This window comes from Ornithorhynchus anatinus, chromosome 1 (assembly GCF_004115215.2).
Source record: "Ornithorhynchus anatinus isolate Pmale09 chromosome 1, mOrnAna1.pri.v4, whole genome shotgun sequence".
Taxonomy (NCBI): Eukaryota; Metazoa; Chordata; class Mammalia; order Monotremata; family Ornithorhynchidae; genus Ornithorhynchus; species Ornithorhynchus anatinus.
The window spans coordinates 493,187-517,091 of record NC_041728.1 but is presented as its reverse complement, the minus strand read 5'-3'; the positions used below and the strand labels follow the sequence as shown (position 1 = coordinate 517,091).

The following is a 23,905-nucleotide window of genomic DNA, read 5'->3' as shown; positions in this document are numbered from 1 at the left end:
AGTTGGGAGGACTGGCCAAGGCAGCAGGGAAAGACGGTGTCTAGGAGGTGGCCATTCGGCAAGGGAACTGTATCCTCAACTAAGAAGCAGCCGAAGAATTATGGTTATCATTACTGTTGTTATTATTATTATTATTACCCCCAACCAGCAAGCAGGTCCCCTCTGGCAAGTGGACACGGCTGGCAGTGGGCGGCGGGCGGTGGCCGGCTGCGCTTGGGTGACGTTGGGCGGCGGGAGAGGGATATTTTGCACTGTGGTGGCCACGCCGAGGGGTGTGCAAGACGGAGCCTGGAACCGTCCCCAGGTCCTCCCTCATCGCCGCACCGGGCCCAATCCCACCTGGACGCCGGGGGAGGTTCTGGACCCTGACTTTCCGACCTAACCAAGGACGCTGGAAGCTCGAGATCGGGAAACCTAGTCAGCCGATCCCCTCAAAATAGCGAAGGCCGACCGGTGGGGTTGTACCGTGAGCCAGATGGTTAGCCAGGGCCCCGCGCGACTCCTCCACTGCTCCCCGGCCACAGGCGAGGCCGGTGGCGAACCCCGCTGACCCTCATCTCCCATTCATTCAGTAGTATTTATTGAATGCTTACTATGTGCAGAGCACTGTACTAAGCGCTTGGAATGGACAATTCGGCAACGGATAGAGGCAATCCCTGCCCGACGAAGGCGGTCCCGGCCCCTTTCGGCCAAAGGACCCCGAAGACCAAGATGGTCGGGACCCCGACACCTGGCCCCTGGGAGACAAGAGCACCTACCCTGGACTCTGCTCACACCTGAACCCCCCGTGGCGCCTGTGAACGCCACCCGGAAGGCGAGCGACGGTGGCCACTTCCTCCTCCGCCCGCCGCTCGGGCTTAGTCCGCGCTCGTGTATTACGGTGGCTCAGCAGGACCGTTCAGATGAGTCCCTCGCCGTATCGAAAGCATCGTCTTTGCCAGCGCCCGGGTCCGGTTGCTAGAGTGAGAGCCCGGGCCGGCTCCCAGGTGGTCAGCACCACCTCCCCATCCCCGTGGGGTTTCTAGTCAATTTCCAAGGGGTGCCAGCAAGTCTCTCTGGGGATCGACTCGGAGATCCCCCTCTCTTTACCCACAGCGTTACCGTTCTCCGGGGACCCGCCCGCCCCGCCTCAATCCCACCCACCCAAGGGCACCTCGACATTAGCCCTTTCCTTCTCCAACACAGATCCCACCCTTTCCGACCACCTCTGCCCCGGCCGTGGGGCCGCAATCGCAATCCCCTTCGACTTCCATCATTTATTCACCCCAAGATGCACTCGGGCACCTGCCAAAATCACCATTTGAGTGGGTCGGGCCATTAGCTTTAAAATTTTATAAGGCAACAGGCCACGCTGCCCCGGAGCGTCCCCGTTTCTGGTAAAGGGCGGTGAGCGCACGCCCCCCCCGAGTCCGCACCCAAGCCGTTTCCGGCAGCCTACCCGCGCCAAGCAGCCCCGACCGATCCGCCAGTGGCATTTCCTGAGCACCGCCAAGGGCGCCGTGCCGTGCCAAGCCCTCGGGACAGAACCGCAGCAGCAGGAGGCACGGTTCCTTCCCTCTGAGGCGGGTGTAGGTAGGGCAGCGCTGGGCACAGGGTACGTGGCCGGGACCCTGGTGGGCCCGGAGCTCCGCACAGGGTAGTCAGTCGATAGCGCGCTCTGCCGCAGCCTCCCCAAGCTCCCCAGAGGCACGGGCCACGACTGAACCTCCATCTCATCGATCTCGACCGCCGACCCCTCTCCCACGTCCCGCCTCCGGCCTGGTACGTCCACCCTCCTCGCTATCCGACGGACAATCACTCCCCCTGGCTTCACAGCCTAATCGAAGACACATCTCCTCCAAGAGGCCTTCCCTGATTAAGCCCTCTTTTGCTCTTCTTCACCTCTCTTCTGCGTCACCCTGACTCGCTCCCTTCATTCATTCCCCCTTCCCCCCCGCAGCCCCATAGCACATATATGCTGTATTTAACTGTAATTTATTTATATTGGTGTCCGTCTCCCCATCTAGACTGTAAGCTCACTGTGGGCTGGGAGTGGGTCTGTTATACTGATATACTGTACCCTCCCAAGCTCTCAGCGCAGCGCTCTGCGTATAGTAAGTGCTCGATAAATCCGACCGACTGGCTGGCCGACTGACCGGGCGAGCGTTCCCGGGCCCGCTCCGGCGTGGGCCGGCACTTTCCGGGGCAGACCGGCACACTCTGCTAGGGGCCGAGACGCAGAGGCCCAGGCTGGCGTGCTCAAACTTGGGCCGGCGGGCTCCGGGATGGGCCGGCACGGGCGATGCCCAAGGAAGGCTCGAGCCGGAGCCCCCGCCTGATGCCCAAGGACCCCGGGGACACCTCTTGACCACCTCAGGCCCAGATCCACCTTGTTTGGCCACTGCCACAGTGGGAGGGTGCCCCGGGCCCGCAGCCCTGCAGGCTGGACGTCAGCAGCACTGGCTTGGTCCCGTGGGGTGGGCGTCAGCAGCCCTGCCTCAGCCCTGCGGGGCAATGTGGGCAAATCCACCTCAGTTCTGCAGGATGGATGACGGGAGCCCCGCCTCGGCCCCGCGGGGTGGACGTCGGCGGCCCCGCCTCAGCCTGTGGGGCGACGTGGGCAGCTCCACCTCAGCTCTCCAGGGTGGACGTTGGCAGCCCTACCCCAGCCCTGTGGGATGGACCCGGCCAGTCCCGACTCGGGCCTGGAGGGTGGACGTGGGTAGCCCTCCCTTGGCCCTCACGTCAGCTGCCCGGCTCAGGAAGCGCTTTCAGAAAGGCTTCTGTCAGTCAGTCGTATTTACTGAGCGCTTACTTGGTGCGGAGCGCCGTACTAAGCTCTTCGGAGAGTACACTGTAACAATAAACAGACACATCCCCTGCCCACAACGATCTTACAGTCTCGAGGCAGAGGACGGTGGTCCAGTGGTCCGGTGGACCGGCGGTGGTCCCGGTCCCGGGCAGAAGAGACACAGCAGTCAGACCGCGGCCCAAGGCCAAGGCCTGGAGCGCCGGCCCGGAGCCTGAAGGTCGCTGCCCTCGGGTCACGTCTCTGCCCCGGAGCCCCGACTTCAGGTAATAATTACGGTATCTGTTAAACGTTTACTGTGTTCCAGATGCCGTACTGAGCGCTGATCACGTCTCCCTTCCGGAGCCCAACGGCCGCTGCCCTCACGTCACGTCTCTGCCCCGGAGCCCCCTCTGGAAGAGACAGGGCTACGGGGCGCACGACTATCTCAACACTCGGCACCGTGCCAAGGCATTCATTCGTATTTATTGAGCGCTTACTGTGTGCAGAGCACTGTACTAAGCGCTTGGAATGTACAATTCGGCAATAGACATCACAGGACACTGGTCCCACGGTGCGGGAGGTGAAGGTGAGGACTGGGATGGGCAGACGGGAGCCGGGACGGGGGGATGGAAGGGTCACGGTGAGGTGGGTGAGCTAAACAACAGCACTTAGATCAGTTAACACTTCATATGCAATAGCGATGATGATGATATTTGTTAAGCTCTTACTATGTGCCAAGCACTGTTCTAAGCACTGGGGTAGATACACTGGGGGTAGATAGGGAAGCAGCGTGGCTCAGTGGCAAGAGCCCGGGCTTGGGAGTCAGAGGTCATGGGTTCGAATCCCCACTCTATCGCCTGTCAGCTGTGTGACCGTGGGCAAGTCACTTCACTTCTCTGGACCTCAGTGACCTCATCTGAAAATGGGGATGAAGACTGTGAGCCTCACGTGGGACAACCTGATCACCCTGTATCTCCCCCAGCGCTTAGAACAGTGCTCTGCACATAGCAAGAGCTTAACAAATACCGACATTATTATTATTACAAGGTAATCAGGTTGTTCCACGTGGGACTTGCAGTCTAAATCCTCATTTTACAGATGGGGTAAAATGAGGCACGGAGAAGTGACTTGCCCAAGGTCACACAGCTGTCAAGAGGCAAAGTCAAAATTAGAACCCACGACCTCCGACTCGTAAACCCGGGCTCTTTCCACTGAGCCGCGTTGCTTCTGTGCCAACACAGCAATGACAATAGCACTTGATAACATAGCAATAACAACATAATTGGGTGATACCCAGAGGAGATGGTTGACTTGTCCATGGAGTCTGCTGAGTGGCCTTGGGCAAACCCCTTCACTTCCCTGTGCCTCAGTTACCAGGGGATTAAGTCTGTGAGCTCCAGCGCATAGTACAGAGAAGCAGCATGGCTTAGCGGAACGAGCCCGGGCTTGAGAGTCAGAGGTCATGGGTTCTAATCCCCCCTCCGCCACTTATCAGCTGTGTCACCTTGGGCGAGTCACTTCACTTCTCTGGGCCTCAGTTGACCTCATCTGTCGAATGGGGATGAAGATTGTGAGCCTCACGTGGGACAACCTGATGACCCTGTGTCTACCTCAGCGCTTAGAACAATGCTTGGCACATAGTAAGTGCTTAACAAATACCACCACCCTCATCATCATTATTATTACAGTCCCTGGCACGTAGAAAATGCTTAATAAATACCATCGTTATTATCTTCTAGACTGTGAGTCCATTGTGGGCAGGCATTTGTCTCTCTTTGTTGGTGAACTGTTCTCTCCTAAGCGCTTAGTCCAGTGCTCTGCACACAGTAAGCGCTCAATCAATACGATTGAATGAGTGAATGATCCTTACAGGCACTTTTGGTCTCGTTTTGTTTTACTCTGTTGTCTGTCTCCCCCGTTTAGACCGTGAGCCCGTTGTTGGACAGGGATGGTCTCTCTCTGTGGCCCAGTTGTCCATTCCAAGCGCTGAGTCCAGTGCTCTGCACACAGTAAGCGCTCAATAAGTACGATGGAATGAATGAATCTATGATTCTATTTATCTATTTTGATGGTATTGATGGCTGTCTACTTGTTTTGCTGTCCGTCTCCCCCCTTCTAGACCGTGATCCCGTGGTTGGGCAGGGATGGTCTCTCTCTGGTGCCCAATTGTCCGTTCCAAGCTCCTAGTCCAGTGCTCCGCACCCAATAAGCCCTCAACAAATACGACTGAATGAATCTATGATTCTATTTATCTATTTTGATGGTATTGACGCCTGACTTCTTGTTTCGCTCTGCTGTCCGTCTCCCCCTTTTAGACCGTGAGCCCGTGGTGGGGCAGGAACGGTCTCTCTCTGATGCCCAAATATCCATTCCAAGCGCTTAGTCCAGTGTTCTGCACCCAGTAAGCGCTCAACAAATACGACCGAATGAATGACTCTGATTCTACTTATCAATTTTGATGGCATTGGGGCCTGACTACTTGTTTTGCCGCCTGTCTCCCCCTTTCTAGGCCGTCAGCCCGTCGTCGGGCGGGGATGGTCCCTCTCTGGTGCCCCATTGTCCATTCCAAGCGCTCAGTCCAGTGCTCTGCGTGGCTCAGTGGAAAGAGCACGGGCTTTGGAGTCAGAGGTCATGGGTTCGAACCCCGGCTCTACCGCTTGTCAGCTGTGCGACTTTGGGCAAGTCACTTAACTTCTCTGTGCCTCAGTTCCCTCATCTGTAAAATGGGGATTAAGACTGTGAGCCCCACGTGGGACAACCTGATTCCCCTATGTCTACCCCAGCGCTTAGAACAGTGCTCGGCACATAGTAAGCGCTTAACAAATACCAACATTATTATTATTAGTAAGTGCTCGATAAATAAGACTGAATGAATGGTGAGGGTGTGGCTCAGTGGAAAGAGCATGGGCTATGGAGTCAGAGGTCATGAGTTCAAATCCCAGCTCTGCCACTTGTCAGCTGGGTGACTGTGGGCGAGTCACTTCACTTCTCTGGGCCTCAGTGACCTCATCTGTAAAATGGGGATTAAGACTGTGTGCCCCACGTGGGGCAACCTGATTCCCCTGTGTCTCCCCCAGCGCTTAGAACAATGCTCTGCACATAATAATAATAATGTTGGTATCTGTTAAGCGCTTACTATGTGCAGAGCACTGTTCTAAGCGCTGGGGTAAGTACAGGGTAATCAGGTTGTCCCACGTGAGGCTCACAGTTAATCCCCATTTTACAGATGAGGGAACTGAGGCCCAGAGAAGTGAAGTGACTCGCCCACAGTCCCACAGCTGACAAGTGGCAGAGCCGGGAGTCGAACCCATGACCTCTGACTCCCAAGCCCAGGCTCTTTCCACCGAGCCACGCTGCTTCATTATTATTATTATTATTATTATTGTTGTGTGTGTGTGTACACACTTGTCTCCTATTAACGAGCCGTCCATCCCCTTGATTCTATTTATTGCTATCGTTTTTGGTCTGTCTCCCCTGATGGAGACTGCGAGCCCGTCGTCGGGCAGGGACGGTCTCTCTCTGTTGCCCAACTGTCCATTCCCAGCGCTTAGCACAGCGCTCCGCACAGCGCAAGCGCTCCATAAATACTACTGAATGAATGAATGAATGAATGAATGAATGAATTCCCCTCAGGATCCCCCCCCGCCCCCTCGGCCGCGGCGTCAAACTCTCGCTTTTCCGGGTCCCGCGGTTTGCCGGGGGGGGCGCCCCGCCGCGGATAACCGAGGCGGGCGGGGGGGACCGGAAGTGCCGCCGCCGGAAGTGAAGGCGCCCCGACCGTCCTCCACCGGAAGTGGAGGCCGCTCCTACTTCCGGTGTGGCCTCTCCCGCCTCCCTGACAGACCTGCCGGGCCTCCTCCCTCCCTCCGTCCTCCGCCCGCCTCGCTCCGCCCCTTCCTGTTTCGGCTCCTGCTCGTTGTGGTGCGGGTGAGTGGTGGGCTCCGCTCGTCGGGGCGGCGGGACCCCCCGACCCCCGACCCCGTGACCCCTGACCTCCCCCGCCATGTCCCGTCGCCGGGCGGTCCCGGTCTCTCTCTCCGCTGCCCCGCCGTCCGTTCCCCCCCACGCTCAGCCCAGCGCCCTGCACACAGTCAGCGCTCCCTAAAGCCCGGCCCAGCGGGGAGAGCCCGGGCTGGGGAGCCGGAGGTCACGGGTTCGAATCCCGGCCCTGCCACGTGTCAGCTGGGTGACTTTGGGCCGGTCACTTCCCTTCTCTGGGCCTCAGTTCCCTCATCTGGAAAAGGGGGAGGAGGAAGACTGGGAGCCCCACGTGGGACCACCTGATGCCCCTGGATCTCCCCCAGCGCTTAGCACAGTGCTCGGCACATAGGAAGCGCTTAACGAATACCAACATTATTAGCTGGGGGACCGTGGGCGAGTCGCTTCTCTGGGCCTCACTTCCCTCCTCTGGAAAATGGGGATGAAGGCCGGGAGCCTCACGTGGGACCACTTAATAATAATAAAAATAATAATGTTGGTATTTGTTAAGCGCTTACTATGTGCCGAGCACTGTTCTAAGCGCTGGGGTAGACACAGGGGAATCAGGTTGTCCCACGTGGGGCTCACAGTCTTAATCTCCATTTTACAGATGAGGGAACTGAGGCACAGAGAAGTTAAGTGACTCGCCCACAGTCACACAGCCGACAAGTGGCAGAGCTGGGATTCGAACTCATGAGCCCTCACTCCAAAGCCCGTGCTCTTTCCACTGAGCCACGCTGCACTGGAGTAAGCACCAGACTACTTGCTTTTTGTTCTGTTTTGCTGCCTGTCTCCCCCATTTATTCATTCATTCAATAGTATTTATTGAGCGCTTACTATGTGCAGAGCACTGGACTAAGCGCTTGGAATGGACAGATCGGCGACAGATAGAGACAGGCCCTGCCGTTTGACGGGGGCTTACGGTCTAATCGGGGGAGACAGATGAGAACAATAGCAATAAAGCTATTAACAATTATTAACAATAGCGATAGCATTTAGGCCGTGAGCCTGTCGTTGGACGGGGATGGTCTCTCTCTCTGTTGCCCAATTGTACACTCCAAGCGCTTAGTATAGTGCCCTGCTCAATAAATACGATTGAATGAATTGAATGAAATAACCAGGCCAGACACAGTCCCTGTCCCACACAGTCTGAGGAAGAGCAGGAAGGTAACGCCCCTTTTCCGGACGGGGAACTGAGGCCCAGAGAAATGAAATGGCTGGCCCGGGGTCCCACAGTGGGCAGTTGACGGAGCCGGAATTGGTACCCAGCAGTGCGGCTCAGTGGAAAGAGCACAGGCTTAGGAGTCAGAGGTCATGGGTTCGAATCCCGGCTCTGCCGCTTGTCAGCTGTGTGACTTTGGGCAAGTCTCTTAACTTCTCTGTGCCTCAGTTACCTCATCTGTGAGATGGGGATGAAGACTGTGAGCCCCACGTGGGACCACCTGGTCACCTTGTATCCCCCCACCAGCCCTTAGAACAGTGCTTCGCACCTAGTAAGCGCTTAACAAATGCCAACATCATTCTTTTCATTTACCCAGGTCCCCTGACCCCCAGGCCCGGGCCTTTGGCACTAGGCCGAGTCAGGTAGAGTTGTGTGGACTGCGGCGCGCAGGTCTGAGGGGGCCTCTGTACGAGGAGGCTGGTGGGAGGCCGTGGTGGGATCCCCCCGGCCAGGACCGCCGTCTGCGGGCCGCCCACCGCGGCCCCGGGCCCGGCGCCTCCAGGAACGCGGAGCCGAGCAGCAGAGCCGGCCCTCGTTCCTCACGCCGAGGCCCTCGAGGGACAGGGCCCGGGCCTAATTTTCACTCGTACGTGGTTTCCCCGCTCTTAGTACGGTGCTAGACAAACCGTAAGCGTCTAATAAATACTATTATTGCCACTCCTCCTCCTCCTCCTACTCGGGCCCCCGTCTTTAAGCACTTGCTTGGCTCTGGCAAGGGAGGATAATCCGGTAGCGGGAGTATTGATTGAGTGCTCGGTGCAGGGCGCTGTACTAGGCACCTGGGGGTTGAGGACCTGGGTTTTAATCCTGACTCCACCATTTGCCCGCCGCGTGACCCGGGGCGGGTCACTTTTCTCTGCCTCAGTCTTCTCACTGTGAAATGGGGATGAAATCCCTATTCTCCCTCCCACTGAGACCGTGAGGGTCAGGGACTGTCTGACCTGATTTTCTTGTGCTTGGCACCTAGAAGGTGCCTAACGGATGCCATTTATTATGATTCATTTGAGATGCGTCCGATTAACCGCCCCGGGAGCTCACCGTCTCCGATCCGTGTGCAGGATTTTGCCGGGGCGGCTGCCGAGATGTTGGACGTCAAGGCCTGGGCGGAGTACGTCGTGGAATGGGCCGCGAAGGACCCTTACGGCTTCCTCACCACGGTCATCCTGGCCCTGACCCCGCTCTTCCTCGCTAGCGCGGTGCTGTCGTGGAAGCTGGCAAACATGATTGAGGCCCGGGAGAAGGAGCAGAAGAAGAAGCAGAAACGTCAGGAGAACATCGCCAAGTGCAAGCGCGTGAAGAAGGAGTGAGTCTGCCGCTGAGCGGCCGTGAGGCGGGAGAATGAGGGGCCCGGGCCCAGGAGCCGATCAGAGAAGCTTCGCCCGTGGTCTCCCGTCACATCTGCCGTCCCACTCGCTTTGGCCCCGTGAAACGTTTCCAGTCTAACCCCGACGCTGCACCCCGTCGTCGCTCGACCGACGGGCTCCCGTTGGCTGGGGTCCGGCGGCCGTAACTCCTCAGTTTCCGGCGGACGCGCACCCTAGAGATTCCTGCTTCCTTCGGGGGCCCGGCCGCCCCGCCGCCCTCCTGTCCGGTGGGCGGGGAAGCCAAGACTCCCCCTCAGACAAGGGGCGGGAGTTGAGCCTCTGCTCTGGTCACGGTGCGGCCAGGGGTCCGTCCCGGGCAGGCAGCAAGATTCTTTTAGAGACACGACGGTCTGGGCTTCGGGTGCGGCTCGCGGCCACCGTTCTTTTTCCAACGAGGGACTGTTTGCGGCGGCTCGGCTTTCTCTGCGGCTCCTCCGCCCCGGGCCCCAGAGTGAAACCCGTTCTTGTTTTTGCACCACTTCGTCTGGTTCCTCCGACGAGCCGCGACCGGACCGTGGGCAAGACGGAGCTGGTGTGCAGCAGGGAAGACCTCCGGGCTCTCCCGGGACCTGGCGTGCCGGGGGTGGGAGCCGCTTTTCTAGGTCGGGCGTTGGGGCGCTCAGGCTGTGTCCCGTGACTCTTGGGCCGAACCTTTGGCTTTGGACTCCTCCCTGGGCTGTAGCCCCCGGGCTCTGCCACTAAGAAGAAGGATGGGATGGCGCAGCCTGGTTCCATCGGGAAGGATGGACAGGTGGGAGCTCGGTCCACCCCTTCCTTGACTTCTGGAGGCCGGGGAGCAAGGAGAGAGAGCTCTTACTATCGGGGAGGCAGGTGTTGAAAATCAACTTCTTTTCTGTTTCAGTATCCGGTAAAAGATAGTCTTCCCCAGGGCCGGGAAATTCGGGCACACACGGGGGAACGCGAGGGTGGGAAGCTCCTCTCCTCCCGCCCGCCCCCGAGGGCCGGCTCCGCGGCCCCGACTGGGACGGCCTCGGCCCGCCCGGTCCGCGAGGAGCCCGCCTCCCGCCGCCGCCAGCTCGGATCCGGCCCCGGCGGCGCGTGGCCGTCTCTGGGCCCCCCGTTCCTGGCGTCAGATCCCCGTGGCGCTGTTCCTCTCCGACGGATTAGGATTGGGTATTCCTCATATCTGCTAGAGATCCAAGTTTAAAATAATTAACCGGAGTGCAGATGAGTCGAAAGCGAAATCTGCCGTTCAAATAAATTTGATACTTTTGTAAAGAGGTTCCGGGCAGAGCCTCTTTCAGTTCCGGAATCTCCGGGCCGGCAGAGGGGCCGGCCGGCTCGCGCCTTGTGGGAGCTAGTTAGCGTCGGGGGTCGGCGGAATCGCCCTTCTGCGCGTTAGCGGCTGAAGGACTGAGAGCGGGCGCCCAGGGTGACGGGGGCCGCCCCGCGCTGCTGGTCTCAGGGAGCCGCGAGGAGAAGTCGCCGCCTTCCCTTCGCCCGTACGGGGTCTGGGCTGATGGCCCAGTGGGCTTGCCGACTTGTTCATTCCAAGCGCTTAGTCCAACGCTCTGCACATAGTAAGCGCTCAATAAATACTAGTGAATGAATGAACGACGGCGTGGAGTGGAGCAGGCCAGAGTGCAGACCGGCTGGGCGGGGGGTGGGTAGAGGGAACAGTGGGCACCCCTGCCTGGGGGAGGGGCCGGGGGCGAGATGTATTCCTGCAGGAGGAGCCCTCCACGGCTACACGCCCAAGCAGCGTGGCCTAGCGGATAGAGCGCCGGCTTGGGAGTCAGAGGTCATGGGTTCGAATCCCAGCTCCATCACTTGTCAGCTGACTCTGGGCAAGTCACTTCTCTGTGCCTAAATGGGGCTTAACCGAGCCTCACGTGGGACAACCTGATGACCCCGTATCTCCCCCAGTGCTGAGAACACTGCTCCGCCCATAGTAAGCGCTTAACAAATACCAACATTATCGATCCCGGCTCCGTCGCTTGTCTGCTGTGTGACCCTTCAGCTCTCTGTGCCTCAGTTACCTCCTCTGTGAAATGGGGGTGAACAATGCGACGGACTGCGTCCGACCTGATTAGCTAGTATCTCCCCCAGCACTTAGAACGGTGCTTGACTGCTAATGTGCATTAAGCAAATACCGTTTTCATGATTATCATCGTTACCCCACCCTGCTAGGACTGAACCTTGAGCTTTGACAAGCGACAGTGCGGTTGCTTCTGACGTGTCTGGGCCCAGACCGGCGAGAAGCAGTTGGTCGATCAGTCAGCGGTAACTATCGAGCGCTTACTGTGTACGGAGCACCCTACCAAGTGCTTGGGGGAGTCAAATACAATATATCAGACACGGGACAGGGACGACTCCCCGGAACCGCACCTCCTACGGCTTTGTCAGACGGGGCTCAACTCGGGCCAGCTAAGGGCAACCGGGCCCCGAATGGGCTCGTCGGGAGCTTCTGCCGGCTGGACTGCTGGGGCGGCGTCACCCCCGTCGCCAGCTCTCGGGGCCGCGCCGTGTCCCCGCCGCTCCTCCCGCGCGGTCTCGGCTTGCGGCGCGGTAGGAGCCGGTGAGAGATGGGGCGTCCCCACCCCCGGGACCCCATCCGGTCGTCGGCTTGCCTCTCCCCCGCTGCGCAGACACCACCGGGCCGGCTCCGGGGCCCCCTCCGGACCCCCACGTGCGGCCGTTGGGGTAGGGAGGGAGACGGTCGGCCCCTCCGGGCGGGGCGCTCGGCTCAACTGGCCGAGGCGACGACGGCCCCTACGCGCACGCGGCGTCCGCCCGGCGCCAAGTCGGCGTAGGCACCCGGACCCCGCACGGCCGTAGAGGGGGTGGTCCCGAGGCGCCGCTGAGGGCAGGCGCGAAGGTCGGGCCTTCCTCCGCCCCGCCACGTGACCGCGGGAGGCGGAAAGAAGCCGGAATAAGTCCCCTTCGGCAGAGGCGTCGGGAATGCGGAAATCCGGGAGGGGACGGAACGGGAGACTGCTTCTTCCACCTCTCCGGGTGAACCCGAGTTCCCGGCTCACGCGCGACAACCGGGCAACACACTCACGCACGACTTATCCCTCCGGCAGAGTCTTTACGGGCGGCGGGGGTGCGGCACTTAGAAGAAAGGCTCTGGGGAAGAGAGGGACGGGTGGAGGAGGAACGGATATCTGGGAGAGGCAGCTGTTGGGGAGTTGGGGTAGTCCGGGGCCCGGCTCTCGGAGAAGGGTCGGTGGCGGGCGGGGGAAGAGTGGCGCCGGCAGGCCGGGGCCTGGCTCTACGGAGGTGGCCGACGGAGGAGGGGGATGCAGGGAATGCAGAGCCCGGCCCTCGGAAAGGGGCCGGCGGCGTCGGGGGGAGCGCGGGTAGCCCAGGGCCCGGCTCTTTGGGTAGGGCCATCGGGTCAGCTCAGCGGGGGTTAAAGAAGACGCTTCCCCAGTTTCCTTTTCAACCAGAATTCACTAACGATCAGGAGACGGGCCACCTCGAAATAGGACATTTTGTGATGACTGGATGTGTGCTCGAATGTGTTGGGGGGCATGGGGGTGGGGGGGGGGGTCGTGCGTGTGTGGATAGGGAGACCCTGGCACCCCCCCACACCCCCCAGCCCACTGGTAGAACTGACAGTAAAGTTGGGTGGCCACCACCCCCAGCCCTCCCCCAGCACAGGAGTCGACGTTCCCTCCAGAAAGGATGACACGGGAAGCTCAGAGCCCGGCGTGGGCTCTGACACGGCGCCACGCCACTGCAGCCGCACTTTCCCGGGTCCGGGTGGCCTCCCGGCCCTTCCTCCCTCCCGGCCTCCCTTCCCTCTCCGAAGCGCCCGGCGCGGCGGTTCCCAGCTCGTGGCCCTCCCCGCCTCCCTCCCCTCTCCGAGGCGCCCGGCGCAGCGGTTCCCAGCTCGTCGGCTTTTATTTGGGGATTACGAGAGCGAAGCCGGGGGGCTCAGTCCTCGCCCCCACGCGGCCTCCAGGAGCCCGGCTGGAAGTCCCGGCCCGTGCTGGTGGGGTCCTCGGACGGCTCGCTCTTCCCGTACAGCTGGGCGGAAGCGTGGCCCCGGACCAGGGTGGAGCCCGGGGGAGCGGCCAGTCGCTCCTGGCTCTCCCCGGCCTGGAGGAGTTTTTCCTTTTCAGAAAATTCTCGGCTTTTTATTTTGATATCTTCTCGGTATTTTTCGTTCTTCATGATTTCCTGGGGACAGAGGAAAGAGAGAGTTTCCGGTCTTTTCGAAGGGCTCCGGACGGACTGTAAGATCGCCCGGGGACCGTCCTTCCCCACCCCCGACCGCCTGAACGAGGCTGGCTGCAGTCCCCTGGGGCTTTGGGAGTAAGCGGGCAGCGGACCCTGGCTAACTGACCCGGCCGAGGCGACGCTCGGCGGCAACTGAACCGTGTCGAGCACCGTGCTGGACCCCGGGGAGGACCCCAGAGAGCCGGCAGACCCGCTCCCTGCCCTCTGGGTCACGTACCGTCCTCTCGGCTATAAGACCGCACGACGTGGGTGAACGCGGCGGCGGGCGGCCGACCACCCCACGATGGAGCCGTCCCCCTCCCCCAGCCCGGGAGAGTGGGAAAGTCAGTCCGGGGGGGCCCGGATCCCAGCTTCGGGGGAGAGGGTGTTGGCGGCAGGCCCCGGGGAAGCTCAGATGCGGGCCCGGGTGCCGCCGGCGGTGGGGGCGGACCCCAGGCTCCGGGCCGGCCCCGGGAAGAGCAGCTCGGGGCCGCACGAGGCAGGGGGACTTGGGCAGACCCCGGGCTCCTGCCCGCCGCGACCGCTGCCCGGGCTCCGACAGTACAAGCCCCCAAGCTCTAGGCAGGCTGGGCTCGTCGGTCATCCCGGGGCGCACCTCGCCGGGGGTCGGCCCGCCACAGGGTTCCCATCGGACAGACGGGACGGGAAGGAAGGAGGAGGAAGGAGAGTCAGCCGCACGCCCAGACTGAGCTGGCCCAAGCGGACGGCCGGGCCCGGGTCCGGCAGCGTGGCCGAGCTTGTGCGGCGGACCTGGGCCTGCGCGGGGCTCCCTGAACCACCTACCCCGCCGCCTCCGGCGCCCCCGCTGCCCAGGGGGTCGGCTCTCTGTCTGTCCTTTGCCGCGGACATCATCGTTCAGCCACCCTTTCTTCAAACAGTCACGAAAACAGGGTCTGGTTTTGTGATTCTGACGTGCTTCCGTGTGTGAGGGCCGCGGATTGTCAGAACCTTCCGATTCCAAACGGACCACTCGGAAGAGGCTCCGGGACTCCGACGAACGGCCGGTGTTGGCCCGCTGCGGGCCGGTGGGGGCTTTCGACGACGACGATTACGGTATCTGTTAAGGGCTTAACTACGTGCCGGGCACTGTGCTAAGCGCTGGGGCGGAGACAAGCCGACTGGGTTGGACCCAGTCCCTGTCCCACGTGGGGCTCGCAGTCTCAGTCGGCTCCCGATCTTGGTTCTTTGGCTCCAGATGAAGGATTAACCGCCGCCCAGTGCCACCTCTGTCTTCTCCCACGCGCTTAATGCAGTGCTCTGCACACAGCAGACGCTCGATAAATACCATCGATCGGTTGACCGACCGAGTGCCACTCCCACAGCCAGAGTCCCAGGGTCTTCGCAGATGGTGTGGTTTCTCCTCGGTCCTTCGAGGACGGAAGCGCCATTACGTAAACGGAGGGGGCGGCCGGGGGGCGGGGGCCGCTCACCCGGGGAAGCAGGTCGCCCCCTCCAGCTTGGTGGAACCCCTCGGTAACCTCCCGCGACGCCCCGGGGGAGTCGGTCGCTCCGGGGCTCCGGATCGAGGTCGGCCTCTCTGGGATCTCAGCTTTGGCTGAGAGGGCAGCTGTCTTTCCGTAAATATGGGGCACAGCTGGGAGGCAGGGGGCGGAGGGCTGGAGCGGGAGAGATGTGAAATCCGCCCTCATTAAAATCTTCCCGATAAAAAAGCACTTGCCTCGTAAAAGGTTACAGGCATCTAATCATTCTCGGTGACACCGTTTCTCTCTTCTGACCACGGGGTAGAGGTGAAACGGGAGGAGAAACGTCCCCGAGGCCCTTGGCGAGGACGAGCCGACGCCCCCCGGCCTTAAAAGGGTGTGAAGGAGGGGGTCCCTTCACCCTCAGCTCAGGAATGGAAGGTGCCCCCACGTCCCCGCACCCACACACCAGGAAACGAGGTCCACGGGCAGCGGCCTAACCCTGGCTGCATATCTGCCCTTCCTCTTCTTCCTCTCTAGACGGTAAGCGCCTTGTGGGCGGGGAATGTGTCTACCACATCTGTTCTATTGTAATAATAATAATAATAATCATTATTAGGGTATTTGTTAAGTGCTTACTATGTGCCAAGCACTGTTCTAAACCCCGGGATAGATACGAGGTATTGAGGTGGTGCCACGTGGGGCTCACAGTCTTAATCGTAGAGCAGCAGCGTGGCTCAGTGGAAGGAGCACGGGCTGGGGAGTCAGAGGTCATGGGTTCAAATCCCGCCCGGCTCAGCCGCCTGTCAGCTGTGTGACTTTGGGCAAGTCACTTCACTTCTCTGTGCCTCAGTTATCTCAACTGTAAAATGGGCATGAAGACTGTGAGCCCCACGTGGGACAACCTGATCACCTTGTATCCTCCCCAGCGCTTAGAACAGTCCTTTGCACAGAGTAAGCGCTTAACAAATGCCATCATTATTATTATCAATCCCCATTTTCCAGATGAGGTAACTGAGGCACAGAGAAGTGAAGTGACTTGCCCAAAGTCACACTGCTAAGTGGCGGGGCAGGATTAGAAAACCTGGGCTCTTGCCACTAAGCCACACTGCTTCACACGCTGCACGAGAAGCAGCGTGGCTTAGTGGAAAGAGCCTGGGCTCGGGAGTCAGAGGTCGTGGGTTCTAATCCCGGCCCCGCCACTTGTCTGCTGTGTGACCTCGGGCGAGCCGCTTAACGCCTCTGTGCCTCAGTTACCTCATCCGTAAAATGGGGATTAAGGCTGTGAGCCCTCCCGTGGGACAACCTGATTACTTTGTATCTACTCCCGCACTTAGAACAGTGCTCGGCACATAGTAAAGGCTTACTAGATACCATTATTATTATTATTAGCCTGGGGCGGTTGGCTCGAAGGACTGTGGGAGTCTGCTCCCTAAGTCATGCCAAAGGTTCATTCATTCAATAGTATTTATTGAGCGCTTACTATGTGCAGAGCACTGGACCAAGCGCTTGGAATGAACAAGTCGGCAACAGATGGAGACGGTCCCTGCCGTTTGACGCGCTTACGGTCTAAAGGTGGGGGACCCCGGGGCAAGGGGGAGACTCAGGGAGGGGTGACGCGATATTCTGCAGGGCAGAATGAGTGACGACGATGCTATCTGTTAAGCGCTTACTATGTGCCAAGCACTGTTCTGAGTGCATCTGGCGGGGCACCGACAGAAACGTCTTAACTGAACCAGTCACTTCACGGGCACCACGTGTTGGGACGGCACAAGACCGTCGTAACCGTATCGGCGGGACCTGTAAACTTCTTGCAACTCAAGTTACAACTGAGTTACAGCTCAGTTCGGCTCCGGGGGCGGAGACTCGGAAATCCATTCTACGGAAACCAACCAGTGCAATTCCTTCCGCTCCTTCCTCTTCTGAAACGGACGACGTCCTCAATCCAACGAAACGATAGAGAGGCGGCCCCTCGGGAGACGAGCCACCGTTTAATCAGCGTACCTTCGGGGAGGCACCCCACGGCTCCCGTGGCCGCCCCCGTCCCAGAAAGTGCCACGCTGACTGGTGCTCCCAGACAAGCCCTCCTCTTCTCCCTCGGAAAGATACCCGGTACCTGTAGGTCCGATCCAGAAACCACTACGAATCCAGCCCGCTCACAGGCGGGCGATGAGAAGCAATCGCCGACTTTGCGTCGCCCCCGAAACGCACTTCGGACCCCTCTCGTCATCCCCACTCCCGGCATCCCCAGCCCCTCCGTAAATACAGAATTTAAATTGATGTCTGTCTCCCCCTTTAGACTGTACGCTCGTTGAGGGCAGGGAACGTGTCTGCTCTATTGTGGTACTCTCCCAAGTGTCCAGTACGGCGCTCTGCACCCAGTAAGCGCTCAATAAATATGACCGACTGACCGACTCCATCCCTGCCCCCACGTCCACCGACCGCAAATGGCAGAACTATCAGCACTCCCCGGAGTCCCCAGCCGGTCCCCGTTCAAAAGAAGACTCGGCTAGGTGGATTCGTCCTTTCCGGGGGAGGGTCTGGGCGCCGAGCCCCCCGCCGCTTCAGAGGATCCCCCTTTCCCCAAAGCCCGGAACGAGAGAAAACCGAACTAGGAACGTGGGTTAGCCAGAAGAAGAGTTTCTTGGAAAGGGGGACTGTCAGCTCTTGGCGAGGATTCACTAAGTGAGAGAAGGCAGTGGAAACCGCTCCCCCGAGGAGGGCAAAGACGGGAAGAGGAATACACTGGAGCGGGACATCCACCAGGATGCCTCATCACCCCCCCCCGTCATCGCCACCACCGGTATTTAGTCAGCGCCAACCCGTTTATTCTGATTCCTCTATCTGTCAGTATTTCTCCGGCTGGCTCCCCCTTTACAGTACATGCTCCTTGTGGGCAGGGATTGCGTCTCCTACTTGGGTCACTCTCCCCGGCGGGGGTGGGGACTTAGTACAGTGCATAGCACCCAGTGGGTGCTCAAGAAATACCATTACTATGACTAATATTACTTGGGGAGAGTCCTGTGGAGAGTCATAAGAAGACCCGCTTCCACTCTCTCTCGGGTATAACACGGACATGGGAAAAAACACTCAAACCAGGCCCGAGTCCCCACCCTGAGCCACATCTGGCCCCGAGCCTCCACCCTGACTGCTGGCACAGAGAAGGCCCTCGCCCGTGACCCGGGCCAGTCTCCGGTGTCCGGGGCCTGGTCACGTAGGCCCCCCCGCCGGATCTGTCGCCCGCACTGGGGAGGGAGTGCAGGCCCAGGGCGGCCGGCGGGCGAGGCACCCTAAACCACACGGTCGAAAGTGGCTTGGTTGATAAGAGCCCCCGGGGGAGTCTCTGAAGGTGAGAGCGAGCACCGGCTTCACCGGGAAGTGTGCGGGGACCTCCGGTCGGTCACACCCGGAGAGGGCGGGCAGTTACACTGGGGGTCTCAGACCTTCGGGTCTTGTTGGTGTCCCTGAAAGAAGTGGCCCAGCACAGCACAGCGGCACCTTCGGGCTTCCTTCGGGTACAGGGGACCACCCAAGAGGCCCGAACCGTCCCGGACCGTCGGCCGTGGCCCAACGCGCCATCTGCAAAAGATGGCGCCACTCGAGATGCGGCAGACTACGCGAAGCAGTCCAGGTCTGCGTGCCTGACCGGGGCCCAGGTCACCCCGGCGGCCATTCAGGCAACCCTGACAGCGCGTCGTCCGAAGGCAGCCGGGGACCGTCGGTTCTCTGACTCCGGCTCTAAAACGGGGCGGCCGAGCAGGCCGACCGGCCCATCGCCCGGGGTCCGCCCGAGGCCACGCGGCCTCCTCTCCCCTAGGGAGAGGTCGGAGGCAGGAACGCAGCCTGGCGCTTAGTGCCCCTTCTTTCTTTCATCAACGGCCAAGGGCACCGACGAGGCTTCTTGGGCCTGCCAACGGTCAAACGGGTTCCCTTCTCCCAGCGCATCTGTCGGCATCAAAGCGTGGGCAACATCCCCAAGCTTGATCCCATTAGAATCCCCCTGTGTAAGGCCTCCTCCCCAGCCCTGTCAGAGAGGCTATCGGGACTTGTTGCCTCACATCTGGTACTAACCTTCTCACCGTGCCTCGTTCTCACCCGTCCCACCGTCAACCCCCGGCCCACGTCCTACCTCTGGCCTGGAACGCCCTCCCACCTCAAATCCGCCAAGCTAGCACACTTCCCCCCTTCAAAACCCTACTGAAAGATCACCTCCTCCAGGAGGCCTTCCCAGACTAAGCCCTCCTTTTCCTCTGCTCCCCCACCCCTCCCCAATGCCCCGACCCATTCCCTTCGCTCTACCCCACAGCACTTGTGAATATATGTACATATTTATAATTCTAATTTTTACTAATGATGTGTGTCTATCCATAATTCTATTTATAATGATGCTACCGATGCCTGCCTCCCCCCTTCTAGACTGTGAGCCCGTTGCAGGCAGGGATTGTCTCTACTTGTTGCCGAACTGTACTTCCCAAGCGCTTAGTACAGTGCTCTGCACGCGGCAAGCGCCCGATAAATACGATTGAATGAATAAATGAACATCAGTGAACAGGTGTTGGAGCGGGGCTGCCCTAGGCCCTGAGATCCGCAGGGAGAGGCCAACGGGTGAGGGAGTGGGTGGCTTCAGGCCCCGAGACCCGCGGGGAGAGGTGAATGACTGCCGGGAACTCACCTCACCTCACCCAGGGCGTTTCCTCATTAAAAAATAATAAGAAAAATGTCATCCTCACAACGCAGCCTCACCATCTGACTGTTTTAATGGAGACCCATTCTTCGAGAACCATTTCCATCAATCTCTTTCGTGGCATTTTCCTTGCAGGCTTGCCAAGCTTGAAGGCCGGCCAACCCCAACCCACACCCACAGTGGCTGTGTCACTGGGATTTCGGGGAAAACGTCAGACCTGGAAAGTCTCTGCAGGCTAAAACCTTTATGGAAATGACACGCGATGGAGATCGTACGTTTTCTACAGCCAAACGGGCAGGCAACGCATTCTAAACCATTTTGCTTTTCTGAGTCACAGTTATAATTATTCCGATATTTTTCATTTCATTCTTACCTCAATAGTGGGTGGCTCCTTTCTCTTTTTTCTAATCCAAGCTGTGAAAGAAAAATAATATTAAAACTTGTGATTCTGCTTGAGAAACAGAGTGGCCGAGCTGATCCCCACTGATGAACGTGAAGGTCCACACTGAGGGTCTGGAAGGCCACAGGCCCTCTTCTCCATCTGTGCGTGAGAAAAATCACAACTTGGGTCCCTCTGTCATGAATCCGACAGTGGAATCGATCAATCAATCGCTGGTGTTTATTGAGCCCATACGGTGTGTGGAATACGGTACTAAGCGCTTGGGAGAGCAAAATACAACAGAGACACATTCCGTGTCCTGTCCAGCGCAGAGGGAGAGACACTCAGCTCTCTGCTTAGGGCCACCGGCCTCCCACCCTCACCCCCGTCCAAACCTCAGCTCGCCTCCTCCAGGACTGTAAGCTTGCCTCTAAACTGTAACTTGTTGAGGAAAAGTATTTACCAACTCTGTCATATTGTACTCTCCCAAGCATTTAGTACAGTGCTTCGCACACAGTGAGCGCTCGACCAAATTCCACTAACTGATTGAGGCTTTTCCCCAGAAACCTCTGGGCTTCTCATCCAGTATCCTCCAGTTGCCATCGCAGTCTCCACTGGCCCCTCGGGCACCTCAGTTATGACAGCAGTAGAAATAAAAACAGTATTTATTAAGCACCTACTGTCCGCGGAGGACTCTACGAAGCACTGAGAGTTTACAGGTGGGAATTTTGTTGTACTGTATTCTCCCATTCGCTTAGTAGAGTGCTCTGTATATAGTAAGTGCTCAGTAAACACAATAGATTGGTTTATTGGAGGGAATAGGCACCACGGCCCCGCAGCACTTAGGTAATAACGATGATAATAATAACTGTGGTACCTGATACCTCCTTACTCTGTGCCAAGCCCTGAATTAAGCACTGGGGTAGAAACAGGATAATCAAGTCAGATACGGTCCCCTGTCCTCCACAGGTCTTGGAGGTTAAGGGGGAGGGAGAATCGGTATTAAAACCACCATATGACAGATGAGAAAACGGAGGCACAGAGAAGTGAGGTCTCACGGCAGCCAATGGTGGAGCCGGGATGAGAATCCAGGTCCTCAGACTCTCAGGCCCAAACTCTTTCCGACAGGCCACGCTGCTTCTCCGTGCACAAATCTTTTATATTTTATGACTCCTTCTTAGTTGTAGTATTCTTCGGGGTCTGACTCCTCCGCTAGGCTCCTCGAGGTCGGGGATCCTGTAGAGAGGTTCTATCGGACGCTCGCAAATGCTCAATACTGTGTTCTGCATAAAGTAGACCGGAAGCTCTTTTAACCTCAGGACTTCCGTCGACTAACTCTACCGGATTCTCCCAAGTGCTCAGCACAGGGGTCTCCCCAGAATGGGTCCTCAGTGAACACCACTGATCGATGGGGGTTATTTTCTTTGTTCTACTAATTCAAACCAACAGGTTATTGACTTGCTCCGGTTTGCCCATTTCCACTCTCCATCTGTGGGGGAGGACGAGGGGGCGGTCGGCCCTTTCTGTCCGTCGATCGGACCACCACCTGCCTTGGTCTCAAGAAGCCGCGTGAATGGAGCGCTCTCCCTCCCTGCAATGAGATCTACCTTAGGAGCCACCTAATCACATTAGAGAAGCAGCGTGGCTCAGTGGAAAGAGCCCGGGCTTGGGAGTCAGAGGTCCTGGGTTCGAATCCTGGCTCTGCCATTTGTCAGCTGTGTGACTGTGGGCAAGTCACTTCACTTCTCTATGCCTCAGTTACCTCATCTGCAAAAATGGTGATTAAAAAATGTGAACCCCACGTGGGACAACCTGATTACCCTGTATCTACCCAAGCTTTCAGAACAGTGCTCTGCACATAGTAAGCACTTAACAAATACCAACATTATTATTAATCATTTTCCTTAAACCCCGAGTGCTTTCAGAACACCCGGGCCCGGCTGCAGTTTTCCACTCCCAAAGGAAACAGGAACGAGAAAGCGCAAGGCAGCCTGAGCCCCAACATGGAGAAGCAGCGTGGTTCAGCGGAACAGTGCTCTGCACATAGTAAGCGCTTAACAAATACCAACGTTATCACCATCCGGTCGGGTTCACTTTCCTAAGACCCCCCTCAGAGGATTTCACCGGAAGAGCCGCTCTCACCTTCCCACTCTGTTGGAATATCCCCCACTTCGTAGTCTTCCTCCTTCTTACCGGCTGCTTCTACGAATCGTTTCTCTCGAATAATCTGTCCTAGAAAAGAAAAGGCGATTTAACTTTAAAAACGTGCGCGCGTGCCACACGAGCTTTCCAGCGATGCTTTTATTTGACAGATCAGCTTATTATTTGATCATTTGATCAGTTTTTATTTCCACATCTCCACAGAGGAGGGTAAACAAGCCCAAAAGGCCCCTACAACTTGTCAGGTTGTCACAGTTGGGCCTGTTTGCATTGGCCCAGATTTCCAAGAATACGTCAAGGTGCTTCCAGAGCAGACATTCCTGCCCACTAAATGCAACATTCCCCATTATATTTTTAGGGAAAGTGAATATAATCCTCCGTTAAAAATTCCAAGTCCTGGGTAAGCTGAACGTACCGTACGTCTGCAAGCAATGCCATGCCAGGTTGGAAGAGACTGCTGTGCGTATGCGGGCGGGGTAAGAGAGCCACCTGCATAAAGCAAGAGCTTTCCTTTACGTGGGGTCCCCAGAAATGGGCCCCTAGCCTTCTAGGGAAACCGAGAAGGATGTGAATGTCGCTGCCTGGGTCACCGCCTTGTACTGCGATTGGCTGACAAACGGAACTGCTGCGATGCCTGCCGAATGCAACAATCAACCTCACATCGCAGCTGGTGGGGATCCGTGGCCATCTCTGAGGGATGGTGGCTGTTCTGACTAGTGGGAATTTGAGCCGAATGGCCAGGATGGGAGAGTTATTTGAAAAATAACGCCTAAAGAGAAAGCGTGTGTGTATGTCGTGTGTCTGGGGGGCTGTGGGGGGAGGGGGAAGCAGTTGTGCGGGTCCTGTCTCTCTTTCTCTCCCCCACCCATTTGGTATATGGGGTTTTTCCAGAAGTGAGCACTGTCTGATTCTTGGGGCAAGAAGGAGGTGTGGGAAGAGCTCAAGTGGGGGTATTTGGGGGTAACTGCCCCGAGCTACATCAAGTAAAGTGAAGGCTCAGGTTGGGTGGAGGGCTTGACACCCACTTCCAACCCCCACACGACCTCTTGGGTCCACAGCCCCTCCCGACATCTTACTCACATGCCCGTGGCCCGCACCGGTACCCCGCCCCCCCCAGGCAGCCACAATCCGTGCCAGTGTTCCAGCCCCGCACCCCTGGCCCACTCAGGTGCCCCGCCAGCGTCCGCAATCCAACCCTGAATGCTTGCTGTATGGGGAGCACTGTGCTAAATATTGGGATAGATGCAGAATATACAATTGAGGCACGTCCCTGTCCCCCATGGGACTCACCACCCAGGCTCACTACACTGTCAGTGCATCATCTTTGAACAAGAAGGATCTCCCTGTCTCCAGACGGACTGTTCAGAATCACACTTGAAAACGGTAGGGCCCAGGCATCTGAGAGAAAGAGAGACAGAGACACACTCCCAGGCCACAGAAGCATCATGAAGGAGAGAAGGCGGACAGCGAGGAGGGAAAGGGCGGGTACCCCGACAACTGAGGGGCAAGGCTGGCGGGGCTGGGTTCCGATGGCTAGTTCCACAGTTAGCCATGAATTCCCACGGCTCCCCTCTCCAGAACACCCAGATTTTCTGAGAAGCCATTGATTTTAAGGGGAAGCAGCGAAGAGGGGAGGGATTTCAGACCAAATCAAGGACCGGCCGACCAAAGGCTCCACCTCGCTGGGTCTGAGGCTGAAGGCCCCCAGGAGCTTTCCA

The 23,905-nt window shown here is 58.4% G+C and overlaps 2 protein-coding genes across 2 annotated transcripts in view; one reads left to right on the top strand and one right to left on the bottom strand.

The window, feature by feature from the left end:
* Positions 1-6,610: 6,610 nt before the first annotated feature.
* SMIM15 (small integral membrane protein 15) lies at positions 6,611-10,576 on the top strand. The gene is made up of 2 exons (XM_029062220.2): positions 6,611-6,697; positions 9,029-10,576. Exon 2 carries the CDS (start codon positions 9,053-9,055, stop codon positions 9,275-9,277), a length of 225 nt encoding a protein of 74 aa, XP_028918053.1. The 5' UTR covers positions 6,611-6,697; positions 9,029-9,052; the 3' UTR covers positions 9,278-10,576.
* A 2,609-nt stretch (positions 10,577-13,185) lies between these two features.
* NDUFAF2 (NADH:ubiquinone oxidoreductase complex assembly factor 2) overlaps positions 13,186-23,905 on the bottom strand; it is a 46,633-nt gene continuing 35,913 nt past the window's right edge. Inside the window, exons 2-4 of the mRNA XM_029073367.2 lie at positions 22,170-22,259; positions 20,022-20,062; positions 13,186-13,483 (exon numbers count right to left, since the gene is read on the bottom strand). Of these exons, the coding sequence (XP_028929200.1) occupies positions 13,238-13,483; positions 20,022-20,062; positions 22,170-22,259 (377 nt within the window). The 3' untranslated portion in view covers positions 13,186-13,237. The remainder of the gene's footprint in view (positions 13,484-20,021; positions 20,063-22,169; positions 22,260-23,905) is intronic.

Bases quoted from the DNA above. Each gene is read 5' to 3' on its own strand.
- SMIM15 (XM_029062220.2), top strand. From the start codon at position 9,053: ATGTTGGACGTCAAGGCCTGGGCGGAGTACGTCGTGGAATGGGCCGCG.